The sequence below is a fragment of the Halichoeres trimaculatus genome, unplaced genomic scaffold (assembly GCF_033239565.1).
Source record: "Halichoeres trimaculatus isolate MK-OKI-2021-1 unplaced genomic scaffold, fHalTri1.1 fHalTri1_scaffold_2, whole genome shotgun sequence".
Taxonomy (NCBI): domain Eukaryota; kingdom Metazoa; phylum Chordata; class Actinopteri; order Labriformes; family Labridae; genus Halichoeres; species Halichoeres trimaculatus.
Window position 1 is genome coordinate 3,702,764 of NW_027437180.1, and position 17,041 is coordinate 3,719,804.

The 17,041-nt window shown below is 41.0% G+C and overlaps 4 protein-coding genes and 1 long non-coding RNA gene across 5 annotated transcripts; 3 read left to right on the plus strand and 2 right to left on the minus strand.

Annotated features, from left to right (window-relative positions):
• The first annotated feature begins 1,033 nt into the window (after positions 1 to 1,033).
• Positions 1,034 to 4,692, plus strand: LOC141807005 (uncharacterized). Its single transcript, XR_012599803.1, has 3 exons — positions 1,034 to 1,133; positions 4,183 to 4,386; positions 4,590 to 4,692. It is a non-coding gene; the product is annotated as an uncharacterized LOC141807005 (long non-coding RNA).
• An 87-nt stretch (positions 4,693 to 4,779) lies between these two features.
• LOC141805799 (uncharacterized) lies at positions 4,780 to 6,813 on the plus strand. The gene is made up of 5 exons (XM_074690993.1): positions 4,780 to 5,647; positions 5,798 to 5,867; positions 5,964 to 6,138; positions 6,261 to 6,429; positions 6,560 to 6,813. The coding sequence occupies exons 1-4, from the start codon at positions 4,790 to 4,792 to the stop codon at positions 6,424 to 6,426; spliced, it is 1,269 nt and encodes a 422-aa protein (XP_074547094.1). The 5' UTR covers positions 4,780 to 4,789; the 3' UTR covers positions 6,427 to 6,429; positions 6,560 to 6,813.
• Positions 6,814 to 7,853: 1,040 nt separating this feature from the next.
• Positions 7,854 to 8,237, minus strand: LOC141806800 (histone H4). Its single transcript, XM_074692483.1, has one exon. It carries the CDS (start codon positions 8,222 to 8,224, stop codon positions 7,913 to 7,915), a length of 312 nt encoding a protein of 103 aa, XP_074548584.1. The 5' UTR covers positions 8,225 to 8,237; the 3' UTR covers positions 7,854 to 7,912.
• Positions 8,238 to 15,017: 6,780 nt separating this feature from the next.
• On the minus strand, positions 15,018 to 15,428 carry LOC141806274 (histone H3). The gene has a single exon (XM_074691693.1). The coding sequence runs from the start codon at positions 15,426 to 15,428 to the stop codon at positions 15,018 to 15,020; it is 411 nt and encodes a 136-aa protein (XP_074547794.1).
• Positions 15,429 to 15,776: 348 nt separating this feature from the next.
• On the plus strand, positions 15,777 to 16,190 carry LOC141806375 (histone H2A). Its single transcript, XM_074691869.1, has one exon. It carries the CDS (start codon positions 15,788 to 15,790, stop codon positions 16,169 to 16,171), a length of 384 nt encoding a protein of 127 aa, XP_074547970.1. The 5' UTR covers positions 15,777 to 15,787; the 3' UTR covers positions 16,172 to 16,190.
• The last annotated feature ends 851 nt before the right edge of the window (positions 16,191 to 17,041 follow it).

Here is a 17,041-nt window from a genome sequence, read left to right on the forward strand (position 1 = left end):
ACCACATAATCAGCCAGTACAATACTGTAAATGCCCTTTTTTGTAAAGTACTGTAATTTGCACTGCATCATGGGAAGTTTTTGCATGATTCACAGTACAGTGCTGTATTCTTTTGAAATGATGTATGATACTGTGTTTTATGATATTGTATGATACTGTATTTTATCTGTGATGGCTTAGTGTCCTACACATTATGTGAAAAATAATTGTATTCATTGCTTTTTCTATCTTTTACAAGTCAACCAGAGAAAGCGTTTAACTAAATTCAGTAGCCTATTAAAGCCTACCTAATATTACTTTATAATAACTTTTAGCCTGCCCTTTACCAAAATTCACTTCTCATTCAGAGTATCAGTCAGGTCTTTTACAACTACACACATGCACACACAAATGCATTGTAATGGTTTGTATGTCTTTTGTTTGATTCAGTGTACTTATATATTCTATTTAATAGCATAAACATAATTGTGATAGAGTAGAAAGTCTACTGTATCACAAGCTTTGGCAATACAAATACATAACTTGTCATGCTAATACAGTGAATTGAAATTGAATTGAATGTGAGACTGACACAGTGTTATTTTAATAAAGAATTTTATATTTTTTATAAATTATTTATTTCATTTGAATGATATTTGTCAGTTTTTATAATGTTGGCGGTATTTTTTAAAAATACAGTAGAATACTGCACTATAACATTACAGTACTGCATTTAAAAAAAAAAATTAAGTATGATACTGTTTTTGTAACTAACGGTCGACCCTGTCACTCCCATTTCCCGGGTCCCAGAACGCAGCATGAGGCATGCTGACAAGCGCGTAACTCCTGTCAAAGGCTGCCAACTTGTCTTTGGTCGGTCAAGGGTCTCAAGAGTCAAGGGTTCCTCTCTACTTTATGAGCACTACCACATTAGTTCGCAAAACAACTAGCGTTAGTTCATCGTAAAACGAGGAACGGGACGTATAGTGCGACTACATCGCGTGTCCATCCCGAACGTCAGCGGTAGCCAGCGAAGTGCGAGCTAACGTGCAAGCTATCATCACGGACAGACTGCTGGGACAATACCAGGAGGCACTCGGAATTGGGCTGAGGCTAACGTCGCTTCAGTTTCAAGACATCCACGGAAGAATAAGGTAACTAGCAAACGCGTGTTTTCCAGATTGATGATGTTTAGTTGTATGTAAGAAGTGTTGAGATGAGACAGACTAGTAACTTTGCTAGCACTACTACCAGCGCTATCTAGGCTAGCGAACTTAGCACTGGCTAACGTGACAATAATGGCATTACTGTGATAAATGTTGGCCAGCAGTATTCCATTATTATTGTTGGCTGACGAAGCAAAAAAGTGGGGTTTAAGAAAAATCCCGCCTGGATGCTGCTAGCTTTTCCCGACGCTGCGTGGCGCTATCATATGCTTCAAGTGAGTGGGGTTAATTCTGTGTCTAATAAATGAGCTGAAAATCATATACCATAGGCCCAAATTTCCGGAAATTAACAGACTCCACACAGAATACAGAATAGTATTGATAGTGCTGTGTTAACAATATGTATGTCTGTAAGGCCTGTAACCACTGCACCACCAATTTTAAAAAATTCTGTGACCATGCAAATAGTCACAGAAACTTGGCCAACTACAGATTCTCGTGTGGCATTGAAGAGTGCTCTGGAAATTTCAGGACTTTTTCTGCTTTAAAGTCTCACATGCAGTGGAATCACATGAGCCTCCGTGCCATATCACAGAGACAAAACAGGTGTCAGCATGGTGGTGACCTTAAATGCAGCATCCAAGGATGTGATTTTAAAGCTGACAGCTTTCCCTTGCTTTGTGGTCATTTAAGATTACATATACGGAATGGCAAAAAAGTAAATTGTCCTTTTGATGGATGCTCAAAATATTTTAGAGTGAGGACATCTTTTGCCACTCACATATCAAGAAAACACAGAGAATCACATGTAGCACAGCTACAAGATAGTCAGATCCAAAACAAAGAAGATGTCCAACACCATGATGATCATGAGATCATTGATCCAGCCCTTGATGACAGTGATGGAATGATCCTAGATTTGAGTCCTGACACATATCTCAAAAATCTTGCATTATTTTATTTAAAACTACAGGCCAAGCTGCTTTTGCCAGCCACTACAGTACAGTGCATTGTTGAGGGATTTCAGGAGGTCCACAGCAGTGGCATGCAATATGTTCTGAAAAAGGTGGAAGAAAAACTGACAGGTTTACACATTACTAATGAGGAAATCCAGAAAATAGTTAAGGAACTGAAAGAAGAAGATTTGTTAACTATTTACAACGAAGGTGTTTTGAGGTCAGACAAAAACAGGAAATCATATTTCAAGCAAAATTTTGATTATGTTGCACCTGCTCAGGTTTTCCTAGGAACTGACAACTCTGGTAAAGAACGCTTTTGTCAGTATGTGCCTGTAAAGGACACTCTTGCTGCCTTATTTAAACTGTCTGACGTGAGAGACCAGTATGCACAGTCTAAATTATGTGTGCACACTGACATGATCTTAAATGATGTTAATGATGGTAAATACATCAAACAAAATCCCATATTACAAGGATCCTCTTTGTCACTTATTCTGTACCTGGATGCATTTGAGGTGGCAAACCCCCTAGGCTCTGGCAAAAGGATACACAAAATCATGGCCATGTACATGACGCTCGGGGAAATATTGCCACATAATCGATCCTCAGTTGACCCAGCACAGCTTGTTTTGCTTTGCAGAGAGGAGGATTTTAAGTCTTTTGGCCAGGAAAAAGTATTTTCACGCCTTATTGCTGACCTGAAGGACTTGGAGGATTCAGGTTTTCAGTTGGAGGATGGGAGCAACCTTAAGGCATCACTGATTGCCATTTGTGGTGATAACCTTGGTTCCCATGGTGTTGGTGGCTTCACAGAAAATTTCAGCTCTAGCCAACACTTTTGCAGGTACTGTGTGATTGACAGGGGGACATTTTGCAAGTCACCACTGGTACTTGGCCCTCAACGAACCTCTGAAAACTATAATGACTGTGTTCATCGGCTGACCCCTGATGAGAGTATGATAGATGGAATTAAATTTGATTCATGTTTCAACTCTCTGAATTCTTTTCATGTCTGCTCTGGCCTTCCTCCGTGTCTCGGGCATGATCTTTTTGAGGGAGTAGTGGCAAATGATTTGGCCCTCTATATTGAGCATTTGGTAAAAGCTGAAAAACATTTCACCTATGGCCAGTTAAATCGGGCTATCTCACAGACGAAACTCCTCGGGAGTGACTCTCATAACAAGCCATGTGAAATTAAAGATAAGGCCAAAAAGCTCAGTGGTTCAGCCACACAAAATTGGTGCCTTTTACGACTCTTACCACTTTATGTCGGCCAGTGGATCAAAAACTCTCTTAAAAGTGAGGTCTGGCAGTTGTGCCTTAAACTGAGAGAAATTGCTGAGTTAATCTGTGCTCCAAAAATTCACCAGAATGAGGTGGCATATCTAAAAGTTTTGCTTGAGGAATATATTGATTTACGAGTAAAGATGTTCCCTAACTGCCCCCTCAAACCAAAGCATCACTACATGTTACATTATCCTGACCTTATCCTTAAATTTGGGCCACTAATACGCTTGTGGACCCTGAGGTTTGAGAGCAAACACTGCTACTTCAAGGACTGTGCCAGAAAACTTCACAATTTTATACACTTAACTAAAACACTGGCTGAAAGACACCAGCTGCTTCAGTCATACCTAGGACAAGGACAGTTATTTCCAGCTCCCATTCAGATTGCAGGTGAAGCAAATAATATTGATGTGCAGGCATACAACAGGGATATACAGATGGTGTTACACACGGCTGATATTGATAAACATAGAACCTCAGATGTTTCAGCCGTGACTTATAAAGGTACCAAGTACTCTAAAGGCCTTGTTGTTGTTCTAGAGCACACTGGGGAAACACTGTTTTTTGGAAAAATAAGTCTGATACTCAGTGATGAGAAAAGTGTGTACTTTGTGGTTTTGGTGCATCGCTCAGTTCTATTAGTTGATCTTGGAGTCTACTACCTGGTATCAGATGATAAATACAAATTTGTTAATGCAGACAGTCTACAGGACTATTATCCACTGCCTGTGTACAAAATCAAGGATCTCCCCACTGTTTGCTTGCATCATTCAGTGTGTTCTTCATTCTAGGGATGGAGGAGGAATGTATTCAGGAACTTCAGAGAGTGCTACCTGAATTGGACAGTTTGGAGTTCACAGCCCTTGTGCAACACTTGACAGCAGAGCTGGGACTAACAAAAAAAGAGGACCTTTCCTTGGTTGAGGCTGATGACTTACAGGGGCACCTGAAGCCAATACTGTGTCGCAGATTCATCCACGCCTTCAAGCCAAAAGGTGAGAAAAAATTCATAGCCCAAATTGACATTGATCAACTCTTCAAAACACGATGGTCATAAAAATAACTGCTGAATCAGATGTTGCATTGTTTAATAGGCAGATATGAGAATCACTAAAAAGGCAGTTTGTAGTTCTCTTATCCTTAAACTGTAAATAATCTGAATAATTAAACTTGTGTGAATGTCTTCCTTATTTTAAAGCACTGGATGCTATTGATCAGTTCATCGCTCTCAGCACTTTACCGAATGAAGAGACAGCATCTGCCCCAAACATGGACACACAACTCACAGATGGACAGGCCAACATCACGCTTCCTCCTTGTGCGCAACCCCACTCCTCTAGACTCTCCTCAACACCACAAAACTCATGGATCAGCCACTTTCAGATTCCTTGGGGCAAGATGCCTGAAAAACTCGTGGAGGCAACACTTGGAAAGAAGAGGGCAAGGCCTGAAGACAGAAGAGCATGGAAGAGAATTGTGGTGGATGCCATGTTGGCACATTGTCCAAATCCTAATAAGGCAGCCTGTGAGGAAATAGCAAAAGTGATTGTGTCAAAATATCCTTCAACCTTTGCAGACGCAAACGAAGAAGGGGAGCAGATAGGAATAGGTTACTATTCACTTGCAAGACAAATGAAGCAAAGAGTTGAACATGTGAATCGAAACAATGTAAGTGAAAAAGTGCGGAGACCAAGATCATCGACAGAAACTACTGATGGTGATGGCGCAATCATCAAAATGGGACGGTCCAAAGTAGACAGCTACGGATGCATTAACTGGCAGCCCAAAGTTCTCCCAGAAGGAGAGAATATTGAATCTTTAGAAAATAGAAGAAAATACATGGCAGACCTATTCAAGTCTTTCGGCCCCACCGCTGTGGACAGGCCAGATGTTGATGAGTCGATGAGGCTGACATACATGTATCAGCGTCACATGCTAAACTCCTGCCCTCCTCCCAGTATTGATGTGATTGAAGAGCACTGGCCCTTTCTTTTTACCAAAAGGGGGCTTAGCAACCATTTCAAAATTCTCACAGGCATTGATGTCTGTGATCGAGCAGCAGGCGCCCTTCAATCCAAGGGGAAGAGGATCATAAACTTCTTCCAAAGAAAGAATCCGAACCGGGACATCCAGCGTCTTCTTCAAGAGCTTGCTGAAAGCAACACCATGCTGCAGAGCCGGACCGGCATAGCAGCTGTGCTTCTTCTGATGAAGCGCTTTCGGGAGCAAGAGGACTCCATCTTTCTCTTGGCAGATGTAAGTAGGCAGCACATATAGTCTAGTGAATTCCATGATGAGCTTGGGCATTTATATAGCAGGCTAAGTGGTCTCAGAATTATGGAGCCTACTGTATTGTTGTATATATATATTTGAATTTGAATCCTTGTCTTTTTGTGGTCTTTACAGACAAATGCAACAAAGCTATCCATTGAGACAGACATGACCCTGCCTGCCACACCAAGACTCATAATGCTGGGTAAGCAAAGATTTACACATGGTTTTGAGCAATTATCATTGTCACTTTTGAAATATGCCCTTACAAGATATGCAATGTGTATTTGTTATCTTACAGGGAACACAGTCCTTGATGCAACGAAGTGGATGGTGAGCATGGAGGGAAAGGTGGCCTTTGTTTTGGAGGAGCACCTGGGCTTTGCAGATGCTTTGTCTATCTTCTTTGGATGCTTCTATGTTTTTAACATAGAGTATCAGGAGCCTGCCTGTGCAACATTGGAACTTATACAACGGTAAATTACTTGTTTGCTGTAGATTGAAGTTGATCTTTTTCATCGTCTCTGCACTATATTGCATTCAGATGCATATTAATATGTAGCAGGTGTGCCCCCCTCCCATTCATCCTTCTGTCTAGATTCTTCATGAGGATCAATCCAGAGGAAGGTACAAAATGCACAGCCAAAACTGGACTGAGTCGGAAGACAGGAGCAGTGGTGAAGAGGAAGGCAGAGGCTATCAACAGCAACGTGGTGTCCTTCCTAAGGGAGCTGACAGAGTTTGAATGGTCGAGCTTGGACTAGTAGGTGAGTTATTTCATTGTTACCTGTCACCAGACGGCTGTCCCTAATGCCAAATATTACTACATCAAGTTCCTGTTCAAATTGCTTTAGAGGGCAGTTGATGCAACTGTGTGTGTGGGTGTGTGTGTTACAGAGTGAGAGGCACCAAGCGGACTGCTATCAACTGCTGTCCTGAGACCCAGAATGAGACGACTCGCATATAACAGAATAATTAAAGCTGAAAAGCAATTATATGACAACAAAAAATGTGAGTAGAGTTCTATACCATCAGTGAGCTAGTGATTCAGTTCCTGTCCAGCAGAGTAAGACGTTGGTTGAAGGTACTCTGTCCGGCAGAGTGTGTTCAAGTTCCAAGTTTAGAAAAATGTTATTATCAATCTTTATTCAAACAGTCATGACTAATGTTGTTATTAAAGACTTTTCATTAAGAAAAAAAAAAAGGAAAAAAAAAAGGAAAAAAAGAAAAAAAAAAAGAAAAAAAAAAAGGGAAAAAAAAAGGAAAAAGAAAAGGAAGAAAAAAAGGAAAAAAAAAAGGGAAAAAAAAAGAAAAAAAAAGGAAAAAAAAAAAAAAAGACTTCATTAATTCACATGTATTTTCATGCAGAAAAAAATCCCATATAAATGAGCATGCCATTGATGTTTCGGTTTAAAGTAGTGGCAGACTTTGTTTATCAAATTCAAGTGCTCAGTTTGACCTTAAACACTTTGTCCAGGACACGGCCTGTAATGTCTACAGCCTCAATTTGCTAAATGCTAAAATTTGCTGCACTTCACAGCTGTAATGGTTGAAAACTACACAATTTGACTATCTGAGTGTTAAGAACTGTATTTCCGTGTCTTTATATTTATCTGTGAAATTGAAAGTTGTTGGTTTGTAGCGAGGATTTGTCCAGCAGAGGCAGTTCATTGATTGTAGGCACTTTGATGTTTCATGTTGCCTTTTTATATGTTTACAGTTTCAAAAATGTTCAATTTCATATGAATTCAATGTTATTTTAATAAAAAAGGTTGATGTATCTGAATAATTGCCCATTTTCATTTTATTTCCCAGTACATTTTTTAAAAAAATTAAAAAATTGGGTTACGGTAGTGTACTGTTACATTTGGATAAATACAGTAAACAACTGCATTCACACAATTACAGTAACAGGAAAAGTACTGTAAAAGGGGAATACAGTAACACTTAAGTTACTGTAAAAGGGACTACAGTATCAGTACTGTGAATGTAGAATTACAGTATCTTACTGGTCACAGTGTTGCCAGTAGTATACTGTAAAATACCCCATGTAAAGGCTAACAGTGTAGTGCAGAACTGTTCATTGCTGCGAACATCACTTCTTCTTGTACACCAGTCTACTTGTCTATGCAAACCCTCATTGAACAATCAGAGACAATACTTAAAAATGAAGAATTCTGCTCTTCATGGAATAAAGTGTGTGGCCCTGAAAAGGGCCTTTGGCTTTCTAAGTTGAGAGGTGTCGATTGTTCAACCTCCGAATCCGTACAGAGTGCGTCCCTGTCTCTTCAGAGCGTAAACCACGTCCATGGCGGTCACGGTCTTTCTCTTGGCGTGCTCGGTGTAGGTGACGGCGTCACGGATCACGTTCTCCAGGAAGACCTTGAGCACCCCGCGGGTCTCCTCGTAGATCAGACCGGAGATCCGCTTGACTCCGCCACGGCGAGCCAGACGGCGGATAGCGGGCTTGGTGATGCCCTGGATGTTATCACGGAGGACTTTACGGTGACGCTTAGCGCCTCCTTTACCGAGTCCTTTTCCTCCCTTTCCTCTTCCACTCATTTTCGTTAGTCAGATGCGGCACACGATGTGAAGCTGAGTTAGATAGATACGTGGTCCTGGGAAGACAGCTCAGGGCTCTGTTGCCCTTTTCTGTCCATTTTTTTGAGGGGGAGGGCAGAGGAAAGGGAGGCAGAGGACTCAAAAGGATAATGGCATAAAACAGCAACAATGACTTGCAGACATGAGGACCAAGGCACCAAAACACAAATGTTTTATAATCAATGTTTTAAAAATCATAGAGAGAAAAGAAAAGTTGACAGGTGTCTCTGTATAACTAGTGATTCTTTGATTCTTTTTCTTTATTTTCATTATTATTATCATTATTTTAAATATTTGTTTTGTCAGTTTCCTAGTGTTTTTGGAATGTTTTAATCTATTTTATTGTTTTTTTGTTTGTTTTTTGTTTTTTCTTTTAAATTGATAAATAATTAAATAGGTATCTTAAAGGAAAAATCACTGAAAAATTAATAAAAACAAATAAATTGAAAATAAACTAAAGTAGAAAACTTGAGGGGAAACGAGATCAATTTGTCAAGTTGTGTGTGTGTGTGTGTGTGTGTGTGTGTGTGTGTGTGTGTGTGTGTGTGTGTGTGTGTGTGTGTGTGTGTGTGTGTTGTGCGTATGTGCGTGTGTGTGCGTATGTGTGTGTGTGTGTGTGTGTGTGTGTGTGTGTGTGTGTGTGTGTGTGTGTGTGTGTGTGTGTGTGTGTGTGTGTGTGTGTGTATGTTGTGTGAAGCTGAGACAGACTGCTCACAGCTTTGAACACTGCATGAGGACGTGCCAGAGCTCCGAGGCAGCGCCTTTCTTCTTCCTCCCTCCTTTCTTTCGTTCATGTGGATTTCGATGTTTCTGGTAGATCAGCGCCCTCTGCTGAATCAGTTTCTCTTCTGCTGCGTTTGCCCTGATCAAGATGAGCAGAGACGACCACACTACAAGTCGTCCGCATTTACAACCGACCCATCAGTCGACTTTAAAACGTACAAACACCAAGATGGTGAAAACAGAGTAGAATCACAGTAGTAAGGGCATTTTATCCGATATTTGACAAATCTGGGAACTAAATTGTTACCAAGAAATTTCTTCACCTATGTGTTTCTAAAGGGGTCATGTACTAAAAGTTTGAAGTTCAACTCCTGTGGGAAACCTCTCAAAAAACTTCTCAAAGTTGGGGTACTGATAACCGATTTTCAAAAATTCAAAAGTGCTTAAATTGGACTTAAGTGACCTGTGAAGGCTCAAACTAGGGATTTTTCATGATTCTGAGCTGATTGCAAACAATTATTTTTCAGCAAGGCAACCCCCTAGTGAAAAAACTCCCAATAACCCCCACTCACACATACCCTGCAGGGTACACTTAAATTAAAAAACAGCATTTTTTAAAAATGGTAAATAGGCCTAGTTTCTGTTCAATAGTGATTGCTGTAGTTGGTTGACATTCAAGTTAACATTAGCACCAGACATGCTGAAGTCATTTGGGTCCTTTTTCCCTGTTGATCATGGACAGACAAAATATCTACTGCTTTAACATCCGATAAGTATTATCAGCATTTTTTTAATGCGTTCCTTAGAAGTAAGTGATGTTGTTTGTTTCCTTATCTTCACAAGTGTAACGTGTGCATTCTATTAGTTATTTGACTTTCATATATATTTTGTAAGAATGTGTTTCATGTTTGAGTTATATTTTGATGTTTTCAGTAATATTTGGTGTTACTGAGACATATTGATATTACAAAATATTAAATCTATATTTTCATTTTACTTTGCATGCTTTGATAGTCTAAGATTAGGCTATAATTGCAGTACTATGGATGAAGAGGTTACTCCAGCTCTGCTTTATCGTTTCATCTGTGGAGGCCCAGATACACCAGCTGAGAGGCTTATACAAGGAACTCCTAAAGGCTACTCTACTTTTTTGAAACATGTAGAAGCAGTTGGAAATGCTAGGATTTTGGAGCGTATGTAGGGGTATGACCAAGAAGGAAGACTTAGGTACCACAAAAAGTAGAGGTGTCCCAATCCGATATTGATATTGGATATCGGTCCGATATCAGCAAAAAAACAAGTATCAGTAACGTATCGGAATGCATCTAAAATCTCCGATATGAGCAGTTTCTGTTACCCATTGGTTGATAATAAATGGGTCAGTTTTTCCTCATACCTACTGTTGCTGACTACTGTTCTTTGTTTGAATAATATCACTTAAGCCTTTTCTAACATGACAGACATACTACAAAATAAGTAATAAAAGTATTCATGTTTAATGCTGATATCGTATCAGATTAATATCGGTATCGGCCAATACTCAATGCTGCTGTATTGGTAACGTATCAGACGTGAAAATGTAATATCGGGACATCCCTAACAAAAGTGTCAAAATGATTTGTACAACAAGTTTGTCGAGGTCACGAAGAAGTCGGCTAAAGCATCAAAGGCAGAGAAAGAGTCAGCAAAGCTGCAGCGAAGACTCTGAAAAACAGAGACGCTAGCTGATCTTTTCTCATGCCTTCACTGGGTGTGATACGGTTTCTGCTATCGCTGGCCATGGGAAAACAACTCTGTTTGACAGGTATTAATAATATTATGAATAATAATAATAATAATAATAATAATAATAATAATAATAATAATAATAATAACAATATATCATAATGAAATATTTGTATACTAAAAGGTCTGGAACAAACCTGAAGTGCTTTCTTTTGCAGATTTGCAGATTAGAAGCCAGCTGTGTAACTGTCTCTTCATTTTTTCCTCCTATTAATGACAAAGGAACAGATTAAATCTGTCCTGGGAGCTGGCCCACACGGTGACGCGTTTCGTGTCCTCCAATGTGCCCCGCTGTCCATTCTCCTGCTGCAGGGACAGCAGCTCTGACCGTCTCCACTACCGGGTCATTCCAGCACACTTTTCTGCAGTGTCTAGGATCAGTCAGACCAATCAGACGTTTGCCTCGGCTGCAGCACATTTAGAGGCTAGGAGAGGCGCTCATTTGATTGGTGGAAACAGCGCTCGGCTGTGTTAAACCCACTCATGGCTTTTCTCCTCCCTTTCTGGAGGCGTGGAGGCGTGGACGCGCACCTCTGCGCTCCTCTGCGCCTCTCTTGGCACTGCAGGAAACTTGCAAAGTGCGCCGGTCACGCCCTGTCCACACAGCGAAGGCCAGCACAGGGCAGGTGCACCTGCGCTTGCGCCTGGTCTATGAAATTAGAGCCCTAGGTGTTCATGGTTATGAGCCAGTTCCAACTCTAGACCCCATAGCTCCTGAAGAGCTACTCCAGTTCACAAGCTGCAATTGCAATTCTTCTTGCAGTAACCGGCGATGCAGCTGCAAGAAGGCGTCAAGTGCATCTTAGCTTGTATAGTCTGTAAAGGCATTATCTGCAAGAATGCCATTCATGATGGTTTTGATGATGACTCACGTCGACACCTAAAGCATTTCAGAGCATGGATAAGTATTTGCTCTAATTATTGTGCTACTAATTGAAATAAATGCAACTTCATATGTAAATGCAAAGGTGGGTATGTCATTTTTTCCACTAAGGAATGGTTGTGGTGAAAAATAAATGATAGCAATCAACTCAGAATAATGAAAAACCACTTGTTTGACCGTTCACAGGTCACTTAAGTCCAATTTAAGCACTTTTGAATTTTTGAAAATCGGTTATCAGTACCCCAACTTTGAGAAGTTTTTTGAGAGGTTTCCCACAGGAGTTGAATATCAAACTTTTAGTACATGTTATAAGACACCTTTAAAAACACATTGGTGAAGAACTTTCTTGGTAACGATTTAGTTCCCAAATATTCAGATCTTTCCCTTACTACAGCCTCATTCACACATCTGTTGGAAAGATCTGCGAGTGAGAGGAAGTGTGATTTAGAGACAGCAGGGTGGTACGAGCATCTAACAAAATAAGACCATCAAAAAACACTTAATGTTAAAGTGTTTTTTTTTTTTTGCGTGGTTTTGATGATTATGATCACAAGATTGATTAAAACACAATTATACACACTCAAGGATGGATAGCAAACAGTAGAGAAACAATCATTGGATTTGCCATTCTTTATCTCTACCCACCTCAATAACGTGTTACAGCACAACTTCCTCATCAAGAATTTTTTTTTTCTATTTGTTCGATTAATGAAACAGGAAACTCTTGGTGGAACTGGTGGGTGGCTCTGAGAAGGTCTTCAGAATTATATATGTATTTTGTTTAATGTAGCCAATGGTGGATGCTCATATAATGTGGAGATATGTTGATTTTAGATTGTTTGTATCACTGGAGCATTCAAAACCAGGAATTATTTCAGCTCAAGCTCAATGTTGAGGTTTGAGTTGTTCAGAGAGCTCTTCCTGGAGCGATTTTTGAAACTTCTTTGAGCAGTTAATCACTAACTTTTCCTCTTGTGAAGACGGTTAAACTGTTTCCATTGTACAGAGGACTGAATAATCATAAAAACCACAAAACAATAGAACCAACTGCCTTATATTACGTCAGACAAAAAACATTTTTTAACATTTAAAATCAACTTTGTGATCACACTCATGGGAATTCATGAGGACAGTTCAGGTTTACATGGTAAAATTGCATACAAGTAACTTGTAAATATGTGACAAGACAAGTTTATTAAATCGCAAGCAAAAGCGCAATCGCAATATTGTCCACCTAATCGCCAATCGCACCTTTTCCCCAAATCCTGCAGCACTAATCTACAGCCAGGTGATATGGTGATGGCAGACAAGGGCTTCATAATGAGAGATATCTTGCCAGAAGGAGTTTTATTAAATATCTCCTCTTTTCTTGTCAATGGACAGTTCACTCAACAGGAAGTTAATCACAACAAGCAGATCTCAAGTGCCAGAATTCATGTTGAGCGCTCCATCCACAGAATTCATGTTGACCCTTTAGTCAGTAAGCTTCCTGGCCTTTTATTTTTACACCTTTCTGCTCAACTTCTAGGCCTGATCTCAATGTGGATTCTGGGAGCAGACAGAAGGGTGTGAACAGGACCTTTTGGGGCGTTTCTCTCAAGCATAAATGTGTAGCTCAAACTATGTTTGAGGTCTTTCTTCACTTTGACCGCTCGCGTGTTGACTGACTTTTTTCTTTGCAAAGGAAAATAAAACCTTGCTGGCCGGCAGAAGTCTCTATTTCATTCTTCACCAGAAACAGGAAAATTTCCACAACAACCCGGAAATGGGTGAGACGTCACAAATGACATTGGACTTAACAACTGGATCATCAATCACGACAAAGAGCTCAATCTAGTAGGAAAACCTGTTACAGCACACACTGAATACAGAGGCTCTTACAGGAGAAACATAATCATTCAGCAAATGATACACACCTTTTTTCTTTTGCTCATAGCCTCACCTAGAAAAAATAGCATCTTATTAGTTCTGTTCCCACTGAAATATTTCACACTGTATCTTCTTCACCACAGTGCAACCTGTCCAAGTCTCTTCAACCACATATTTATGAAGCGCTCTGCTGCAGGAGGTGTAACACAGCCCAAAGCGTTTCTGACCTGCTGCTTTTTTTTTTTTTCTTCCAATACACATTTAAGTGTATCAACATTTCCCATAGGAAAATATATTAACTACAGATTTTTTAAGGAGAAAATTTATCATGAACAAATACATTTAAGTGTATTAGTGCTCAAGAGACATAAAACCCCCACATGTTCAAACCATTTTAAGAAATATTAACGTGCTGGGGTATGAGTAATTCAAGAATATAGTATATAATGATATAGTATATGATATATAGAAATGTTGTTTAACTGTTCCAGTGGGTGGCCTGCTGCAGGTCAATGTGTAAAAACACTTAGTGAAAACATAGTTACAGAGTAGAAATGAACTTTGCCGTGGGGTGAAATGAGGTGGCTCTCTGAAAAGCTTGAATATGACTGACAGAGCAGTTTTACCTGTTGTTGTTCAGCACCTCGGACAGCGACAGCAACGTTACACTCCCAGAGGAAGAGGACACAGAGGGAGTGAAGAGAAAACTTTCTGTGAACTAAGGGAAATCACAAAAACAAACAGGTAAAAAAACACTGGTTTCCGCTGTTAATGTCAACACAACACCATGCATAAGTTACTGTGTAATGTAAATGAATGAGAGAAACCCAAACATCATGAAGCTGTTTTAACAGCTAAGATAAACAGGATTCCCTTCTCCAGTCAAAACTGAAGCAAACATTTCATGGTGTATCTGACTCCTTGCTTGATGTTTTTCAACAGTTCAAAGTCTACAGTCAGTGAAAGAAAAGCAGGTGTGAGCCACATAGGAAGGATGGTCTCTTTGTTAAGTCAACACAGGATTTATTTCTGTGGCTTAGAAAGTATTTACTGCTCCTTGGACAAAACCTCGTTAGAACATAAAAGAATTCAGTTATTGAAGAAAAAAATCTGCTGTAGTAATAGTTTTCAATTTGAAATTGAAGACTCATTGCAGGAGTTACAAAGCACCACTGTGTGGCAGCATTGGGCTGTTTCGTGGAGCGGTGCTTAGGACGTGTGGAGGAGAGCTCTTTTCTGCCTCCTTAACAGTATTAACTGTTTCTTCAGCGTTGGAGTTAATACCTTTGATTTAACATTTAGTGAAAATAAAATATAAGTAGGCCTGAATTATAGTTTTTCACGATGCCGAAATTTCGTTAATGTTTTTTGTTGCATTTAGAATGTCTTTTAGAGACTTCCTTTTGATTTCCATTTTCTGCGGGATTCGGCTCTTTTGTTGGTGTGGTGGCTCTTAAAAGAGCCGTTGTGTTGTTATTCAGAGGTGCAGACAGTCTAAGCTCTCTCTCCACGGATGCGGCGGGCCAGCTGGATGTCTTTGGGCATGATGGTGACTCTCTTGGCGTGGATGGCGCACAGGTTGGTGTCCTCGAACAGCCCCACCAGGTAAGCCTCGCTGGCCTCCTGCAGAGCCATGACAGCAGAGCTCTGGAAGCGCAGGTCGGTCTTGAAGTCCTGAGCGATTTCTCGGACCAGGCGCTGGAAGGGCAGCTTGCGGATGAGCAGCTCGGTGGATTTCTGGTAGCGGCGGATCTCCCGGAGAGCCACGGTCCCGGGCCTGTAACGGTGAGGCTTCTTGACGCCGCCGGTGGCCGGGGCGCTCTTCCGGGCAGCCTTGGTGGCCAGCTGCTTCCTGGGAGCTTTGCCCCCGGTGGATTTACGGGCGGTCTGCTTGGTTCTTGCCATGCTATCTCCTTTCTCTGATTTGGAGAAATATATGAAGCAGAGCGGAGCCTTGCTGCTCTTAAAGCGGAGGAGCGGCTGTAAAACGGTGACGCTGCTTGAGAGCTCCGGCTGCTGATTGGTGAGAGGCCGCTCCTGGAGCTCAGCCCCGCAGAGGAGGGGGACAGAGCCCCCGCTAAGGCTCTGCTGCTCATTGAAGAGCATGGTGGAGCGGAGCTGAGCTCGGTCCGCCCTCTGCTGCTCTGCTCCAAGCCTCTTTACTGGTTGGTGCACCGGGGAAAAGCGCGCGCTCTCAGCCTATATCAGGGGACTTTGAGGCGTTGAGGACATTTCTCTGGATCCAGGCTGAAGAAGAACCAACCATGAGTGGAAGAGGCAAAACCGGCGGTAAAGCCAGAGCTAAGGCTAAGACCCGTTCATCCCGTGCCGGGCTCCAGTTCCCCGTGGGTCGTGTCCACAGACTGCTGCGTAAGGGAAACTATGCTCAGCGTGTTGGAGCCGGTGCCCCCGTTTACCTGGCGGCTGTGCTGGAGTACCTGACCGCTGAGATCCTGGAGTTGGCTGGAAACGCCGCTCGTGACAACAAGAAGACCCGTATCATCCCCCGTCACCTGCAGCTGGCTGTGCGCAACGACGAGGAGCTCAACAAGCTGCTGGGCGGAGTGACCATCGCTCAGGGCGGCGTGCTGCCCAACATCCAGGCTGTCCTGCTGCCCAAGAAGACCGAGAAGGCCGCCAAGAAGTAAACTCTCATACCTGACTGCAAACAACCCAAAGGCTCTTTTAAGAGCCACACACCTCCACCAGAGAGACCACTTCCTGTCAAGAGTACCATGGAGAAAACTATTATTAACAAAGTAGCAGTCATGGTACCCCTTGAAAGGTACATAATATGGTCGTTAATCATCCATCCCGTAGGCTACCGACACTCGAGCAATAGTGCCTCGATCATTTAAGTGTTCAGCCATCTTCGACCATGTAAGCCAAAAACAAAGTTTTTGTGTGTGTGAGAGGGAGAAGTTTCGACGAGTGGAAGTGAAAAGCTCGCCATTACGCACAGAGATGACTGGGAAAGAATGATTTATCTTGGACAAATGTCCAAATGTGACTCTGTTAGTTGCAGACTGAAAATAACATTAATAAGACTGCCAACTACAATTTACAACATTCATGGGGCATTCTACCGAAAGTGTCCAAATTGCTATTCCCTGACATCGAAAGAGTTAACAAAATGTCTTCAGTCATATATAGTTGCAAAGGTCTTTTCTTATAAACTATTTAAACAAAAACAATAAAATAAGACAGAGAGAACCAAAAAATATATTTGAAAAAATCATCTTTTTTTTTTCTTTAGGATAGGCCTACTTTCTATTGAGCTGTCCCTTGACCAGATCTCTAAAATTCAAGTCATGTAAACAACACCAATTTTTTTTTTTTTTTTTTTTTTTTTTTGAACTACAAAAAAATTTCTACACGTGAGTACACTTAATGGATAAAACGTCTGCCCTCAATATTAAGCTAGAAAACAATATTGAATTGATATTTTTTAAGCTTTCACTGCATTAAATCTTTTAAACTACTTCAGACCTATCTAAAAATATAAAGTTTTATATAAC